This window comes from Prunus mume, linkage group LG7, assembly GCF_029339155.1.
Source record: "Prunus mume cultivar Tortuosa linkage group LG7, ASM2933915v1, whole genome shotgun sequence".
In the NCBI taxonomy this organism is placed as follows: Eukaryota; Viridiplantae; Streptophyta; class Magnoliopsida; order Rosales; family Rosaceae; genus Prunus; species Prunus mume.
The window spans coordinates 10,686,747-10,701,944 of NC_142704.1; the positions used below are offsets into that span (position 1 = coordinate 10,686,747).

At 36.6% G+C, this 15,198-nt stretch overlaps 4 protein-coding genes across 8 annotated transcripts; 1 reads left to right on the forward strand and 3 right to left on the reverse strand.

Annotated features, from left to right (window-relative positions):
* Positions 1 to 8: 8 nt before the first annotated feature.
* On the reverse strand, positions 9 to 2,748 carry LOC103338914 (Ssu72-like family protein). Its single transcript, XM_008242186.2, has 4 exons — positions 2,412 to 2,748; positions 1,709 to 1,854; positions 418 to 536; positions 9 to 331 (listed from the first exon to the last, which is right to left on the reverse strand). The coding sequence occupies exons 1-4, from the start codon at positions 2,624 to 2,626 to the stop codon at positions 230 to 232; spliced, it is 582 nt and encodes a 193-aa protein (XP_008240408.1). The 5' UTR covers positions 2,627 to 2,748; the 3' UTR covers positions 9 to 229.
* A 3,983-nt stretch (positions 2,749 to 6,731) lies between these two features.
* LOC103338912 (alanine-tRNA ligase, putative (DUF760)) lies at positions 6,732 to 9,494 on the forward strand. Of its 4 annotated transcripts, none has more exons than XM_089041296.1 (4): positions 6,732 to 6,887; positions 7,000 to 7,168; positions 7,648 to 7,955; positions 8,326 to 9,494. In XM_089041296.1, the coding sequence occupies exons 1-4, from the start codon at positions 6,736 to 6,738 to the stop codon at positions 9,158 to 9,160; spliced, it is 1,464 nt and encodes a 487-aa protein (XP_088897422.1). In that variant the 5' UTR covers positions 6,732 to 6,735; the 3' UTR covers positions 9,161 to 9,494. The 4 variants fall into 4 exon arrangements, with proteins under 4 accessions (XP_088897422.1, XP_008240405.2, XP_088897423.1 ...); XM_008242183.3 differs by having other exon boundaries at positions 6,733 to 6,887; positions 7,651 to 7,955; XM_089041297.1 differs by having other exon boundaries at positions 6,747 to 6,887; positions 7,014 to 7,168.
* On the reverse strand, positions 9,418 to 12,261 carry LOC103338913 (purple acid phosphatase 3-like). Of its 2 annotated transcripts, none has more exons than XM_008242185.3 (6): positions 11,934 to 12,261; positions 10,572 to 10,728; positions 10,221 to 10,456; positions 9,983 to 10,111; positions 9,831 to 9,898; positions 9,418 to 9,741 (listed from the first exon to the last, which is right to left on the reverse strand). In XM_008242185.3, exons 1-6 carry the CDS (start codon positions 12,126 to 12,128, stop codon positions 9,531 to 9,533), a joined length of 996 nt encoding a protein of 331 aa, XP_008240407.2. In that variant the 5' UTR covers positions 12,129 to 12,261; the 3' UTR covers positions 9,418 to 9,530. The 2 variants fall into 2 exon arrangements, with proteins under 2 accessions (XP_008240407.2, XP_088897425.1); XM_089041299.1 differs by lacking the exon at positions 11,934 to 12,261 and adding an exon at positions 10,995 to 11,230.
* A 738-nt stretch (positions 12,262 to 12,999) lies between these two features.
* On the reverse strand, positions 13,000 to 15,107 carry LOC103338911 (purple acid phosphatase 17-like). Its single transcript, XM_008242182.2, has 7 exons — positions 14,805 to 15,107; positions 14,327 to 14,483; positions 14,128 to 14,235; positions 13,888 to 14,015; positions 13,644 to 13,772; positions 13,459 to 13,526; positions 13,000 to 13,377 (listed from the first exon to the last, which is right to left on the reverse strand). The coding sequence occupies exons 1-7, from the start codon at positions 14,997 to 14,999 to the stop codon at positions 13,164 to 13,166; spliced, it is 999 nt and encodes a 332-aa protein (XP_008240404.2). The 5' UTR covers positions 15,000 to 15,107; the 3' UTR covers positions 13,000 to 13,163.
* Between the last annotated feature and the right edge of the window lie 91 nt (positions 15,108 to 15,198).

A 15,198-nucleotide genomic window follows, 5' to 3' on the forward strand; every position in this document is an offset into this window, starting at 1 on the left:
AACATACATCAACATAATTCAATGGCATCAGAATAGTTTTGTTAATCAATCCAAAAACACAGCCTTGTTATCCCTCAGTGGGGGCTGAAACATAAACATTTATGCTGCCACTGATAATTTTTATGCGCATGTAGTCTCGTATTGAAATTGGAAAACAATTAGTGGCTAATCACATAAATTATCAGCAACAATGGAATTGGTTGCTGGAAATTTTCCTAAAAGTACAATTTCAATAAAATGAGATGCTATACAATAACTTCCGCCGCTGCTGTTTCTCAAAACCATTCACGATATCATCTATTGAATCCTCCCATGATTCAGCTGCTTCAATCTAGGCAAAACAACAGCCACAACATACCACCCATCAGTATTTTGCATTACAAATTATTGACAATCAGTGCAACCATAAATACAGACCTCTTGACAAAGATCTAAAGCAAGACGAGCTCCCACAGCTGCCTCCTCGTGGTTATCTTTTACCTCCAGGTTGATTATCAGTGCACACTTCTTAAGAACATGGTCCCGGTTGTTAAGATCTATACATTGTTGCACAGGGGTCAGACAAGCGAACAAGGATGGCTTCTCCAACTTACAGATTAACCACATGGTTGTTCATAAAATTAAAACCAAACAAACAAAAGCAAATAGTGCCACAATCTTTGAAGCTTCTTTTCCAGTGTGAACCAAAGGTTCAAAACTGAAACATAAGCGCATATGGTTCATGTTCTAAATAGATAACAAAACTACAGGCAGAAGTATAACAGTAAAAATTCCTTAATTCACCTAAAGATAACTCTACACTAAAATTATGATCAATTTTAACAAATTAACCATTAGATTATGTACCAAAAGTAGAGCACTTAAAAGGGTAAGATTTGATTTTGTGAGATACTTCAAGTGGCAGACTATGAAATCAAACCCATAGAGAAATCTGATGAAAACCCTGTCTCATTAACAAATTGCCACATTTTAAAACCATAAGAAGAGGCCCTCACTCCGATGGGGGCAACGGCCTTCTCCAGGAAAAATATCTCCAAGTTTAAAGCAAGCAGTCTCAAGCTAACACATTCCAATTTTCTACTCTAATAGTCTCCAGCTCTGGCTTTAACACTACTCTAAAAATTTCAAAATCTTCCCGTTTAGAATAAATTCTTCCACGAGCGCAACTAAAGAAACGGAAACCCTCAATGACCCAAAAAGATCTGTATCCGAAAACCCTCACAAGATATAAACTTTACCTTTTCCTTGAGATTTCAGCATCTCTTGGATTCTAAAACCAGCAACTCTGTTGTATGTATAAAGTTCTAATTTGCATGGGAACCTTGACACTCCAAGTTTCTTATTTTCTTAATATACCCCCGCAGCAAAAAATCAAGTTTAAAATATCCCTTGTTGTCCTGTTTCCATTACCATCTCAATTGCTTAAGCTGACAGGAATCATATGTCTATAACTTAAGAGCTCAAGTTAACTTGCCAATTGTATCAGGTCATCATCATTGCTAGAATAAAAATTCTAAGACTGATATTCTCAAGAGAACCAAGAAACACTACCTCCAATTCATATTCCAACAGCTCAATTGATAGAGATTGCCAAGAAACAAAAAACAGCAAAGGAAAGAACAGCATTCAATTATTTCATTTTCAGAGTGCTGTACTATTGAAACCCATAATATGCAAGCCATAAATAGCAGAAGGGAGTATTACCAACCTTCAAGAACCATGTCAAAAACCTTTTCTTCGAATGTAAATACCACATCGAAGGAACCGTCAGCAGCATTATCTTGCCACCGCTGAGGTGCCAGTTTGACCGTTGAGTTTCTTTTAAGCATAGGCAAAATGCCATTACGCTTGTACCTGTACTCTTGCTGTCAAGGTTTCACTTTGCTTTTAAATGAAAAAAACACAGCTCACAATCCAGAGTACGCACATACATTTCAATTCATAAGTCCTAAAAAATTGAACTATTGTTATTGAGAGCAACCAATCGAATTATACATAAGATTCAACAGGATAATTTCATTGCCCAGAAATTATCAGACTGCCCATTTAATTGCCGAATCTTGAAGCTATAAGCCTACAATCTTAGTTACATACTAGTCCAGCTCGAATATAAGAAACCCAAACCTTATGAATTCAAGGTGCAAAGATGATCTTTTTATTTTTAATGTTTTCTTGGTAATTTAAGCAATTTTTTTATTACTCAAATATCAATTACCCATAACCCCTTACAGGCAGAACTGAAAGCAAGATAAGAAACTAAAAACTCCAAAATTACAAGAACTAAAAGAAAAAGGGGGAATCAGAACCGCTTAGATTATGACCATTGACATGACCCACAGGCTCTAAAACCCAAAGCATCGAAAAACCTAATTGAATGAAATTGAAGGAAGAAAAAGTTTAGAGGAGGATACAGTTCGGGGTCTTTTCGCCTAAGATCGTCGAACATCTGCTTATAAGGAGTTCCAAAGTCATAAACGTTGGGTTCTCTGAGGGAAGGACCAGGGAGCTTAACGTGGGCACCAGTGCCGTAAGACGAGACGTCGAAGCCTTGCCTCTTGAGGAGCGAGTGAGCCTCCATGCTTCGGTTCTGGTTCGACGAACACACCATGGCGTACCGGAACTTCATCGCAGACACTGAACACACCACTGTGAACTCTTTCTCTATCCGATTCACAATACGACGACGTCGGGGGCTGGGGCTGCGTGGGTTTTTTTAACTTCTTCAGTATTGTCAATTTATTTTCTCTTCAAGCAAATAGTATTGTCAAACGTATAGCAGTGCTGCTATACAGTATACTCCATAAAATAGTATATTTAATCGTACAGCCGGGCGGCTATACTCCACCCAGAGAATATTCTAATCGTATAGCCGCGCGGCTCTAACTCATAAATAATAAATTTAAGGGAGTTTCACTAAAACACCCAAAATGGGGATTGAAATTATAAAAAAACCCAAGCACTATTTAAACATATAAACACACCCAAAACCCATCATTACACACACTCAAAACCCATTTATAAACACACCCAAAAAGTTGACTTTGGGGTTGATTTTGGGTGTGTTTCTATGTTTAAATAGTGCTTGGGTTTTTTTATAAATACATGTCTAGGATTGGGTTTTTTTATAAATTTGTATAAATTTAATCGTCCAGCCGGCGGCTATACTCCATGTATAGAATACTGTAATAGTATAGCCGGGCGGTTATAACCCAAAAATAGTATTATTTAATCGTTTAGCCGCGCGGCTATATCCATAAATAGTATAATCGTATAGCCGTGCGGCTATACGATAAAAAGAATATTTTACCAGAGGCGAACAGCCACACAAAGATGAAATAGTATATTTAATAGTATCGCCGAACGGCTATACCGCATACATAGAATAATTTAAAAGTAATGACGCGCTGCTATACTCCTTGCATCAAATATTTTAACAGTATAGCCGTGCGGCGATACGCCATAAATAGAATATTCTGACAGTATAGCCACGCGGCTAGACTCCATATATTTTAACATATAGCGGCTATATTACATAAATAAAATGCTTCATAAAATAGCAGAATCTTGATTTCGCTTTTTAAATTAGTTTAATTAGTAGTTATGTTTTAATTATTATTTACTTATTGAATCATTAGTATTTAAATATTTTATCAAAGAGAAAATTTAAAAATTTTCAATACTATTTATTAAGTAATATATAATTTATGAAGTTAATTAAAATATTTAATACTAATTATTTACTAAAGAAATAATAATTAAAATATAATTACTAATGAAAGTAATGAAATAAAGCTAAGATTTTATTTAATTACTAAATTGATATTTATTTTCAAAAATATCTCTCTTGACGAACTTTCGTCGGTATAGGTCTATCCCAGCGCAAATTTGCCAATTAGAATGTTCGTCGGTAGATGTTAGTTTCTTCGGAAGAGGTCTAATCCGGCAAATATTTGTTGGCATATATCTGTGCCGAGAAAGTTTCGTCGGGAGAGGTTTTTTTAAAAAAAATTAAATAAAAATATATAATTTTAGTTTCTTTATTTTAATTTTGTTGTCAACTTCTTTAGTTTAATATGTGTGATTAAGTAATATCTTAGCTTTTTTAATTATTTTAATTAGTAATTATGTTTTAATTATTATTTATTTAGTTAATATTTAAATATTTTGTTTAATAAATAGTAATTAATTATTTTAAATTATTTTGCGAACTTTGTTTTTGTTTTTGTTTATATTAAAACATAATATATTTAAATAGTATAGCCGCTAGGCTATGCGGTTCGAATATTCGAATTTATTTAAGGAAATATGACAAATGGCACCTAAAAAGATAATCAACCTCTTTATATCATTGCTCATGCACATGCAACACACACAAAATGCATAAATTTTCCCTCAACCACAAGCACATACTAGGGAACAAAGCTATAATGTAAATACGTACCATGTCTAATTGATTCATTATCTCAAGGCACAGCTTTGCTACAGTGAAATCACGATTTTTATTGTTGGAAATATATTTAAAGAGTATAGCAGCGCGACTATACTCCATAAAATAGTATATTTAATAGTATAGCCACGTGGCTATATGCCATACATAGAAGATTTTAATAGTATAGCCGCGCGGCTATATGCCATAAATAGTGTATTTAATAGTATAGCAACGTGGCTATACCCCATGAAAAATATTATATTTAATAGTATGCTATACTCCATACATAGAATATTTTAAAAGTATAGCCGCGCGGCTCTTAGTATTGCTTGGTTGTGTTTGATTAACCAAGTACCATCATCCTTTTTTGACATAAAATTTGTTTGGAATGGGTTCCATCACACCACTTGCTAAGCTAGATGATAACTGAATATTATGTATAATGTCATATTTTTTATTGTTTTGTAGTCTCATATATATATTTTTTCATACACGCAAGTATGTATGAAGGTAATGACAAAGAAGAAGAAGAAATTGATGACGAAGAAATAGAGGAAGACGAAATAAATGAAGAATAATTGGATGAAGAATTTTATGAAGCCATTAATATTTTAGTGATGGCAATTTATGCAGTAATACATGTACTAAATCAATTTCTGATTATGATGCATGGTGAACAAATTGAACGTCCACTAACTCGACGATGAATTACTAGCATTGGATATGACTATATACATCAAACATTGAATGATGATCCTGTAATCTTCCAACAAGTATATAGAATGTATCCATATGTATTTCAGAAGTTACTTATGCAGTATTCTTAGAGAAAAAACAATTTTGGGGGACACAAGATTTATTTGTGTTAAAGAAATGCTTGCAGTGTTTTTACAAATCATTTGCCAAAATACTAGATATTGTGTAACTCGTAATACATTTAGCCAATCACAATTCGCTACAAGTGAAAAATTTCACAATATTTTAAAGGCCTTGAATTCAATAGCATACGATTTGATGGCTAAACCAGGACCGGCTGTGCCGCTAAAATAAGGAAAAGCATAAAATTTTACCTTTTTATTTCAATGTATGTGATGATTATCTAATTATATTAATATTGTCATTATTATAATATGTATTTTTCATAATATGGTTATATTTACTTATGAATAATTTTAGGATTGCATTAGAGCTATTGATGGTACATGAGAGACGAGATGCAAGCAGCTATCGTGATCGTTATGGAAAGATATCACAAAATGTATTAGCAGCTTATAACTTTGATTTGGAATTCATTTACGTTCTTAGCGGGTGAAAGGGTCCAGCTCATGATTCAAAGCTATTAAGTGATGTTTTATCAAGGAGAAACAGACTTAAAGTGGCCCAAGGTAAAATCCTATATGTCGTTACATTCTGATTAAATCCACTAAATTCTTTTATTCTTAAATAATCTTTTAAAATCTCATTTGAATACACCCCCTAAACCTCTCTTGTATTTTCAAAAAAGTCACTATCATCAAAATGCATTTTTCCCTATCTAAAATATATATACGAAAAAAATAAAGCTCCACTATAAGTGGGACGCGTGGCTCATTAGGCTATCACTCGTAAGTTTGCAACATACAACCAAAATAAGAAATTTAAGAAAAGCAAATTGGGCTAAATTAGAAATCAATGGCTGTAAACAAGTCCAGTCGATGCAATTCAATGGAGGTCGCAGCCCCAACAAAACAAAGACACAGATGATTTTTTGTTTTTGAGTTACAAAGAAAATGTGATTCTCAATTTTTCACAAGAGGACGCAATCCAACATAATCACTTGGAACTCCCAAGTGGGCCCTCAATGCTCTATCGTTATTTGGGTTTCTGGATATATCGCGAAGATTGGCCTTGGGGAAATTCCAATGAAATCATCTCAAAGAAATGAGAAGTGCTTCGTTCCAAAAGTAATTAAAATCTATTATGAATCACTCCCAAATGAGCTCTTAGTGTTATTCTACAAAGTTTGGTGAAGCCATGAAACTGGAAAATCCTAAGAAAGCCATGTTTTTATATTTTTGCACTTAGAATATAAACTTATTAGGAGCTTCTCTACCAGGACCACCAAATAGTCATAAACTTAGGATCTTCTCATGCTATAAAAATAAAAAATAAATAAATAAAACTTGGGATATTCTCTACCAAAAAATAATAATAATGTCTAGTTGGAAAAGTTGTTTGGCTTTGGCCCCTATTTTACCCACACAAAAGAAATAATAATGCACATAATTTTTTTATTTATTTTCCCATTATTTTGTCTCTATTTCCAGATGGAGGATGAAGGAGGGTCACAAAATATAAAAATTGGTAATTTTGCACTACGCCCACAGAAACCTTTGAATTGTGAACGCCGACGTCTCCCTACACGTCACACAGATACACACGCAGACGCTCTCTCTCTGTCTATAAATTTTGCTCGCTGGTATGAATTCCACAAGTCCTGTTGAATTCCCATTTTGCTAACTAGGTATTCATTGTTAAGCAAAAAAGAATCAGATTTTCATCTTCCTGTCAGTTTTAATCATAAATTATAGGGTTGGGTTAGCAGAGCTGAAGATGGAAGCAGCAGCCACAGCGAGCATTTTCCAATCATCAATCGCGGCCTTTAGGCCTTCCAATTCAATTGGCAGATCGGGTAATTTGGCTGCCAATGGTCCCGCCGGTTTTCTGCGTTTGAGTCCTGGATTTCACTTCTCAATCAAGGTACTTTTTTTTTTTGGTTGGGGATTTGGTTTCCTAATGCGGTTTCTAATATGCTTGGTAGGTTTGGGGTTTTGGGTCTATACAATATGCATGATCTCGAGTGTGTCGCGAGAAATAAGTTGATCTGGTAATTGATGAGAATTCTAGGGTTTCTTTTAAATAGTGAAAGATTAAATCTTGATTAGGAGTGTAGGACTTTTAGTTGGTGTGGTTAGATTGTGTTGTTTGTAGCATAAGCTTTAATGCCTGTCCAGACATAAAAGAGAAAAGAGCACTTATCTTTTTTAGATTGATACACAAAGAACGGGTTTGGAGGTAGGAGATGACTCCTTTCCGGAACACTTGAGGGTTTTGGATTGATTTTTCTTTCAACTCTTTCAGAATATTTATAGTTGTGACAGATGGACCCTCATTTTGTTTATTGGATTGGTGAGCTTGGAGTTGCAGTTGAGTAATATTTAATCTTATTTCATGTTTAGCAGCACCAGTTTTCAATCTCTCAACCAAAGGTGGGTCATAGGAGAATGGGCTTTGGAAGTAGGAGATGCTTGGTCGTTAGGGCAGCAGCTGCATCTCCATCTCCGGACTCAACAGGTTCTACTTCTCCAATTGCCCCACTTCAGCTGGAGTCACCAATTGGACAGTTCCTCTCTCAGATAATGATAAGCCACCCGCATCTTGTGCCTAGTGCAGTTGAGCAGCAGCTTGAACAGCTTCAAACAGATCGCGACACTGAGCAAAAGCAGGAAGAGCCTTCTGCTTCTGGCACTGACCTCGTTTTGTACAGGTTTGTTGCAATCTTGCGATTGAGGAATAGCCAATTGTGTTTTCAATTAAGTCAAGCTAAGCTACAAAATTGAACCATAAGTTAAATGTTTTGTTTTCATACGAATATCATTATAAAGGGAGGGAAAAGTTTGACCTTTTTGTGTTATTTTAGCAAGAAAGTTTCTGTTGTTCTTAACAATCTAGAAAATGACATGATGAAAAGATTTTTTTTATTTAAGAAAAATAAAGAAACAGAACTTGCAGTTTTTATTATTATTTTGATTTAACCTTCCCTCGCCTCCTCCATCATTTGCTATATGGGACTAAATAGATAAATGTAGTTTTGAAGAGATATATTGATCCTTTATTAACTTATTCTGCAACATCAGGAGAATTGCCGAGGTTAAGGCTACTGAAAGGAGAAAGGCTCTTGAAGAGATTTTGTACACTTTGGTGGTGCAAAAATTCATGGATGCTAATGTTTCTTTGATACCTGCCCTTACCCCATCTGCTTCAGACCTTTCTGGTCGAGTTGATACATGGCCAAGTGAAGAGGACAAGCTTGAGCAACTTCATTCACCTGAAGCCTATGAGATGATCCAGAACCACCTAGCTCTCATCCTAGGAAATCGGTTGGGTGACTCAGCCTCTTTAGCACAGATAAGCAAACTCAGAGTTGGGCAGGTTTATGCAGCATCTGTAATGTATGGGTACTTCCTCAAGCGGGTTGACCAGAGGTTTCAGCTGGAGAAGACAGTAAAGATCCTTCCAAATGCACTGGGTGCCGAAGACAGTAATGTTCAGAAATCCGTGGGGGAGGACATGAGGCCTGGTGGTGAAGAGGAGTCTTTGCAAGCAGGGGCTTCCCATCCTGAAGTCACTTCCTCGGCTGGAGGCATCGGTGCTGGGGGTTTTGGTAATGGAATTAAGCCATCCCGCTTGCGGACCTATGTGATGTCTTTTGATGGAGAGACCCTTCATAGGTATGCAACAATTAGATCGAGAGAGGCTGTTAGCATCATTGAAAAGCACACCGAGGCATTGTTTGGAAGACCAGATATTGTCATAACACCTCAGGGGACTGTTGATTCTTCCAAGGATGATCACGTCAAAATTAGCTTTGGTGGTTTGAGGAGACTTGTTCTGGAAGCCGTGACTTTTGGTTCTTTTCTTTGGGATGTTGAGAGCTATGTGGATTCCAGGTATCATTTTGTTACAAACTAAATTATGTTGAGTGAAGATCCTACCCTTGCAGACTTGGTAGTGCGTGTGGAGGCACAATATTACATACCATAATGGGATATTGACTGTAGGCCTAGTGAAAATACCAAATATTTGTATTTGGTGCTAATTGCTGTGTATATATAAACTGTTCAAGATTTGCCTATGTCCGTGCTGTGTGGAGAAATAGGTAGGATTTTATTACGTTGATCTCAAGTGTGGAGCCGGACCATTTTGCGGGGTTTTGAAACTTTGTGTAATTTTTCTGTTTGCGTGGCGAGGATTTTTCATTGATACAAGAAGTTACAAGAATATAAAACGTGGTCATCTTATTTCATAGAGAGAGCTTAGGGGAGAGTCTATCTTGACATCTCTACATGGAATCGTAAAGAAGCTTGGATAGATTAAGACGATGTAGAAGTGTGCCAGATACATCGTAGAATGCAAATTCTGCATCAGTCTCTGTAAATTGTGCAGATAAGAAACCCTGCCCGTCATAGTAAAACTTGGACCCATCTCTTTTCATTTTAATGTCACCCTTCCATGCTTTCGACCCACCGCCACTGGTCAAGAATTGGATTTGGCTGCATAAACAACTTCAACTAGTGAGATTTTTAAGAAACAATTCAATTTATTGATAAGTAGAACTAGTAACGGTTAAAGCTATGTTTACCTGTTGGTGCTGCTTATGTGTTCCAAGCAGTGGTCGTGTCCATTTATGTACGCATCAACGTTGTTTGCCTGAATCATAATAAAAATACGAATAGATTCGATTGTATAAAAACTAAACAAAAATATATATGAAATATATGAAGACTAAGTTACCTCTAGAATGGGAAGAATCTGGTCTACTACTTCTTTGGTGTCTCCATGATGCCCTATGCTTCGGATTGTATGATGTCCGACGACAACTTTCCAGTTTGCAGAAGAATTTCTCAATGCACAATCTAAATCCTGTTCCCAAAACAAAAGCAATGTATTAGATTTTGACAATGAAAAGCACTGTTTGAATATGATGGTAGAAAGGATCCAATGTTGTAATGCGGAAGATGATGAGAAGAACCTTCAAGAGGTTGGAGAGGTACTGTTTCCTAGGAAGCACACCTCTCCAGTCATGCTGGTAGTGCTTTTGCCTCAGAAAGTACTTGTCCACAAAAGGATTGGTGTCGATGAAGAAGAAGTCTGCAATTTTTGTGTTAACAAGAAAGGACCTGAGGCAAAGCCAGCGGCTGTCGATCTTCCTAAGGACTGGACTCAATTGGGCCAAAGCATTTCCCCTGTAGTCATGGTTGCCAAGAACTGAGAGTTCCCCAGAATCAAAGTGAAGGAGAGAAGATGGAAAACAAAGTCAGCGCTATGCCTATGCCAATTTCCATGAGAAGAGTCAGTCAGTTTTGAGTGCAACTGAACTCACCAATATACCATTGCTTTTGGAGGCTCTTAGCAGTGTAGATTTCAGTAAACGACTCCACAAATGCAGGGTCCTTTACGCTGGTCAATCCCCTGTTGTAAAAATTATCCCCAGTAGAGATCACGAAGTCTATGTTTAATTTGGCTCCAATCTCTCCCATCTACAATTCATTACAAAACACCGCAACATTATTGTCTACTGTCCTCCAGAAATCCCCTGCCCCCCTTGGAAACAGAGGAAACAGAGCACCACGAAACCAAGAAAGAAGAAAATCCCAGGCCACATACTGATACTCCACGGAGGACTTCCAATAAATTCCAAGTTTATGGATGCAATTAACATTCTAATTGTATTTAGTTTACTTTAGGATGATGCCTATCAAACCAACAACAACAAAAAATTAAAAAAAAAATAAAAAACTCTCACAGGAAAATAGTTTTTCTTTCTTTGTTTCTTTCTCATCGTTTTTTCTGGAAAGAAAGAGCTGAATGTTATCCCTGTGCTGCAACATATCATATGGCTTGTCTTTATTCGTCGGCAAAATCTGAACCTGAAATCCCATCTCAAAATATTTGTCCTGCTCCTGGTGTGGACACCTAATTACCGAAACAAGTAGAAAGAGCAGTAAAAAGAGGGTGACACGCATGGAGCAGCAGGTGATGAGTTGTTGGAACATAATGGCTTCTGGACATGCAACACAATTCACATTTGTCCTTTACTTTTGCGGAATATGCCAAGTGAAAAAGAATGATCCCGTTCAAAAAGAAAAAGTTAATCCGTCCTGCTAATGACGAAACTTTTCATGCATATCATGCAGCTAGCACAGGAACAAAGCTGTTCGTTCGGTGGTGCCTTTTCTCTGCAGCTTCTTAATTAGCTTGCAGCGAGGGAGAGAGAGAGAGAGAGAGAGAGAGAGAGCGCGCGAGAGCTTCTCATCAAGACTATTTCAGTATGTTAAAGAAACACATAACACATAAAAAGAACAGAAATATATACTACTATTCCTTGTGGAGGTTGTGTGGAAAATAGAAATCAACTGGAGATTAAAGAAAACATGATTAAACCGTGAAAATTTAAGGCGGGGAAGAGAATTAAGTTACCAAGTTAAGCATAAAGTTCCCTTATAAATTATAATTAATTGTATTATATAAGTAGCAAGTACAATATTTTCTCTGTTGTTAATTAAGAACCAAACGAGGCTTAATTATAAGGAAACTAAGAAACTTTGTAGATAGAAGAGATCAAGAGTCTGTCTATGATAAACATATTGATAAACAGATTAAAGAGAAGAAAAGTCTGTGGAGTCTAGTTTGTTTTATAGTAAAGATTGATAAAAATGGATGAAGTGAAGAGATATTATAAAACCTGATAAGCTACTTGAGATTGATTGTAAGCACCCCTTCTACCCCAATCACCAATCGCCAAAAAGCTAAGTGACCCATCGGCTTTGACAGGGTGCTCAAATCGCTGAAGCTCGGCTGTCGACACAGAAACAAAGCTCAACCAAATAATATTGTTCATGCAAATAACCACCCACAGCCACAGGAAACCCATGGACATGGCCGGATATGGTTAATGATCGAAATCAACCAATGTTCTGATTTGGAACTATGATGCAAGAGAGAGAGAGCAGAGAGAGAGAGAGAGAGAAAGCAGAGATGGTTGAAACTATGATGAAACTTTCGAATTTGAGTGTGTATATATATATAGGCTAATTCTTCTCAGTGGTTGTACAAACACACAGTAGGTGATAATTAATGATCTAAAGACCACATATATAGTGCAATATTTACACACTAATTTTAAGATGTCCCATACACAAATGTAAACATAACATGCAATGCAAACGAAAGTGAATGCTACGTCGACCCACCGATCCATTTTAAGATACAGCAGCAGTGGGCCGCATATCTGCAGGGGAGTGCAGTAAATTTGCGGTAACTCTGGGTCCCATCCTGGCTAGGGTTTCTTTCTTATCAGTTTCCTAGCAATTTCCTAAATCTTGTTTTTGTCTTCCAGGTTTTGGTCCTTTGGCAATTAGGTGACAATAAGTGGAGCCAGCGGAGAATCCTATCTCTCTGTCCTGAGCCTGAAGACACAAACTTGGCTGATGGAGCCGAAGTTTCAAATTAAATCACCACTGCGTATCATGTTACCCTCTTGATTTATTGGCGTGTCTTAGTCTTAGAAAATGTACCGTATATTTCTTGGCTTAATTTTGTCTTTATAGTTGTTTGCCACGCAGGAATGGATCAGTTGGCAGAAACTTCTGGTAAACACATCCTTAATTATGGAAACAAACATATTTGAGAAGCAGCTTGAATCTGGGTTTCCTTGTTTTTTTTAAAATGTTGTACTTGTATGGAGCAATATAAGCTTGGCATATATAACTGTAGTGGTCGGAAAAATCAACCAATTTGGTAATTAAGGATGCAGCCAAATGAGGTACATTAATTAAAAATAATAACATTTGGTAATTGAATCTTCGTCCTGGCAACAATCTATAATATATATTATATGCGGCTGCATTGAATCTGAATCTGAAGCTATAATATCTTCCCTCTAGGCTTCTAGGCTGGAGCTACAAAACTTAATTTATATAGATGGGTGAAGCTGCTTGGAAGAATGCGATCTATGTAAAACCTTGCCAAAAACATCATAAAAAGCGATCTCTGCATCCGTGGGATTCAGCTGCACAGACATAAAGCCTTGACCATCATAAAAGAAGTTGAGCCCTTCTTTGTTCAACCCCTTAATGTCTCCCCTCCATGCTTTGGACCCTGCTCCACTTGTTAGAAATTGTATTGGGCTGCAACAAATCCAGTTTCAATCAGCATTAGTTGCACGTACAAACTCTTCCATTCTTAAGAAACGCCTGAATTGAACTTACCTTTCTGTGTCACTGATGTGTTCTAGGCAATGATCGTGCCCGTTCATGTAAAAATCGACATCATTGGCCTAAGATTTATGAAGGATTTAGCAGAGTTAGCATCAATTTTACATCCATTCATCTCAACAAGAAAACAGCATAAAATTAACCCCTTGCTTTAGAATTGGAAGCTTTGACAGATATACCTGAAGGATTGGGAGAAGCTGCTTTATAAGTTCCTCTGTATCACCATGATGCCCAACACTTCTAATTGCATGGTGACCAACAACTATCTTCCACTTTGCAGACGACTTCTTCAGTGCAAACTCGACATCCTATTACATCATTATTTATATTAATAAGCATCATCAATGATTAAGCACATTTTAGGTAAGAAAGATACTCAAAATTCAAAATGGTAGCAGAAAATCAATTATATATATTATAGACCTTCAATAAGGTTGCAATATAATCCTTGCGAGAGGTAATGCCTCGCCAATCGTAAGTATGGTCCTCTGTGTTTGTGAAGTACTTATTGACAAGAGGAGTGGTGTCCACAAAGAAAATCTCTGCTAATTCTGGGGAAAAAGATATAGGAAGAAATTGCTTATGTTATGATTGAGTCTTACAGATATCAATTTCTTGTGTAGAAAAGCTGATACTCAAAGAGTATGTATAATATATGCTCACCTGCATTGACAATGAAAGACCTCAAGCAAATCCATCTGCTATCAATTTTCCTAAGAAGAGGGCTCAGTTGAGCCTCTGCATCACCCCTGTAGTCATGGTTGCCCAACACTGCATTCAAAGTTATCAAAGTCAAAAACAAATTTATTGAAATTTTTGTAACTAAAAGCTTTCTTTCGAGTATTGGAAATTTGGAACTTACCGCTGTACCACTGCTTTTGCAGGCTCTTTGCTGTGTAGATTTTGGTAAATGACTCCTCAAATGCTGTGTCATGTTCGCTTGCCAATCCATTATCATAAAAGTTATCGCCCGTCGAAACCACAAAATCTATGTCAAGCTTCTCTCCAACCTTTCCCATCTACAAAAGTAGTCGTACCACAAATTTGTTTAGCAAACACAGATAAGATTAACTAATTCTTGCACTTGAAGCAATCAACAAAATGCAGGCAGAGGACTCAGAGAGAAGAAAAACAGAACAAAAGGAAACAAAATTATACTGTTATATGTTTTTTCTTTCACTGATTTACTTTTCCAAATCATACGTGTATGTTTTTTCTTACTATGTTTAACTTTTTTATAAAAGTATGTTCTTGAGTGGCTGTGGCTTCACATGATGCAACCTTGCCAGAAATCATGAGTAGAATATATGAATGACAAGAAGCATTAGAAGTTGTGGAACCTGAAAGGCAACTTGAGATTGGTTAAAAGCTCCTCTTCTCCCCCAGTCACCAAGTACCAAGAAACTAAGTGATCCATCTTCTTTGGTGGGATGTTCGAATCTCTCAAGCTCTGCAGATGTAATTACCAGACACAGGCCAAAACTCAGGATCAAGAAAAAGCACAAGGTCCTGGAATTTTTGTAAGGTATAGCCATAATTTGATATGGCTCTGCCAGAGTTTATAAGGAAATGAATGACTGTATGTATAGATGAATGAAACTAAGGCAAGAGTAAAGAGTAGGTGAATGAATATTAAGGATGAGAGTCCTGCGGCCTCTTATATAATAGCAAGGTTGGTAATTAAGCAAGAGACAAGGCCATTTAATGATAATTGTGATTCATGATGAAGATGAT

Bases quoted from the DNA above. Each gene is read 5' to 3' on its own strand.
- LOC103338914 (XM_008242186.2), bottom strand. From the start codon at position 2,626: ATGAAGTTCCGGTACGCCATGGTGTGTTCGTCGAACCAGAACCGAAGC. The intron at 1,855-2,411 runs GTATCCTCCTCT...GCAAGAGTACAG, and splicing joins AGGCGAAAAGACCCCGAACT to GTACAAGCGTAATGGCATTT. The intron at 332-417 runs GTCTGTATTTAT...TGTTTTGCCTAG, and splicing joins CTTTAGATCTTTGTCAAGAG to ATTGAAGCAGCTGAATCATG.
- LOC103338912 (XM_089041296.1), top strand. From the start codon at position 6,736: ATGGAGGATGAAGGAGGGTCACAAAATATAAAAATTGGTAATTTTGCA. The intron at 7,169-7,647 runs GTACTTTTTTTT...TTTCATGTTTAG, and splicing joins GATTTCACTTCTCAATCAAG to CAGCACCAGTTTTCAATCTC. The intron at 7,956-8,325 runs GTTTGTTGCAAT...CTGCAACATCAG, and splicing joins ACTGACCTCGTTTTGTACAG to GAGAATTGCCGAGGTTAAGG.
- LOC103338913 (XM_008242185.3), bottom strand. From the start codon at position 12,128: ATGTCCATGGGTTTCCTGTGGCTGTGGGTGGTTATTTGCATGAACAAT. The intron at 10,457-10,571 runs GTGAGTTCAGTT...GGGAACTCTCAG, and splicing joins CCAAAAGCAATGGTATATTG to TTCTTGGCAACCATGACTAC. The intron at 9,742-9,830 runs GTAAACATAGCT...TTGTTTATGCAG, and splicing joins CACATAAGCAGCACCAACAG to CCAAATCCAATTCTTGACCA.
- LOC103338911 (XM_008242182.2), bottom strand. From the start codon at position 14,999: ATGGCTATACCTTACAAAAATTCCAGGACCTTGTGCTTTTTCTTGATC. The intron at 14,016-14,127 runs GTGAGCATATAT...CTTTTTCCCCAG, and splicing joins GTCTTTCATTGTCAATGCAG to AATTAGCAGAGATTTTCTTT. The intron at 13,378-13,458 runs GTAAGTTCAATT...GATTTGTTGCAG, and splicing joins CACATCAGTGACACAGAAAG to CCCAATACAATTTCTAACAA.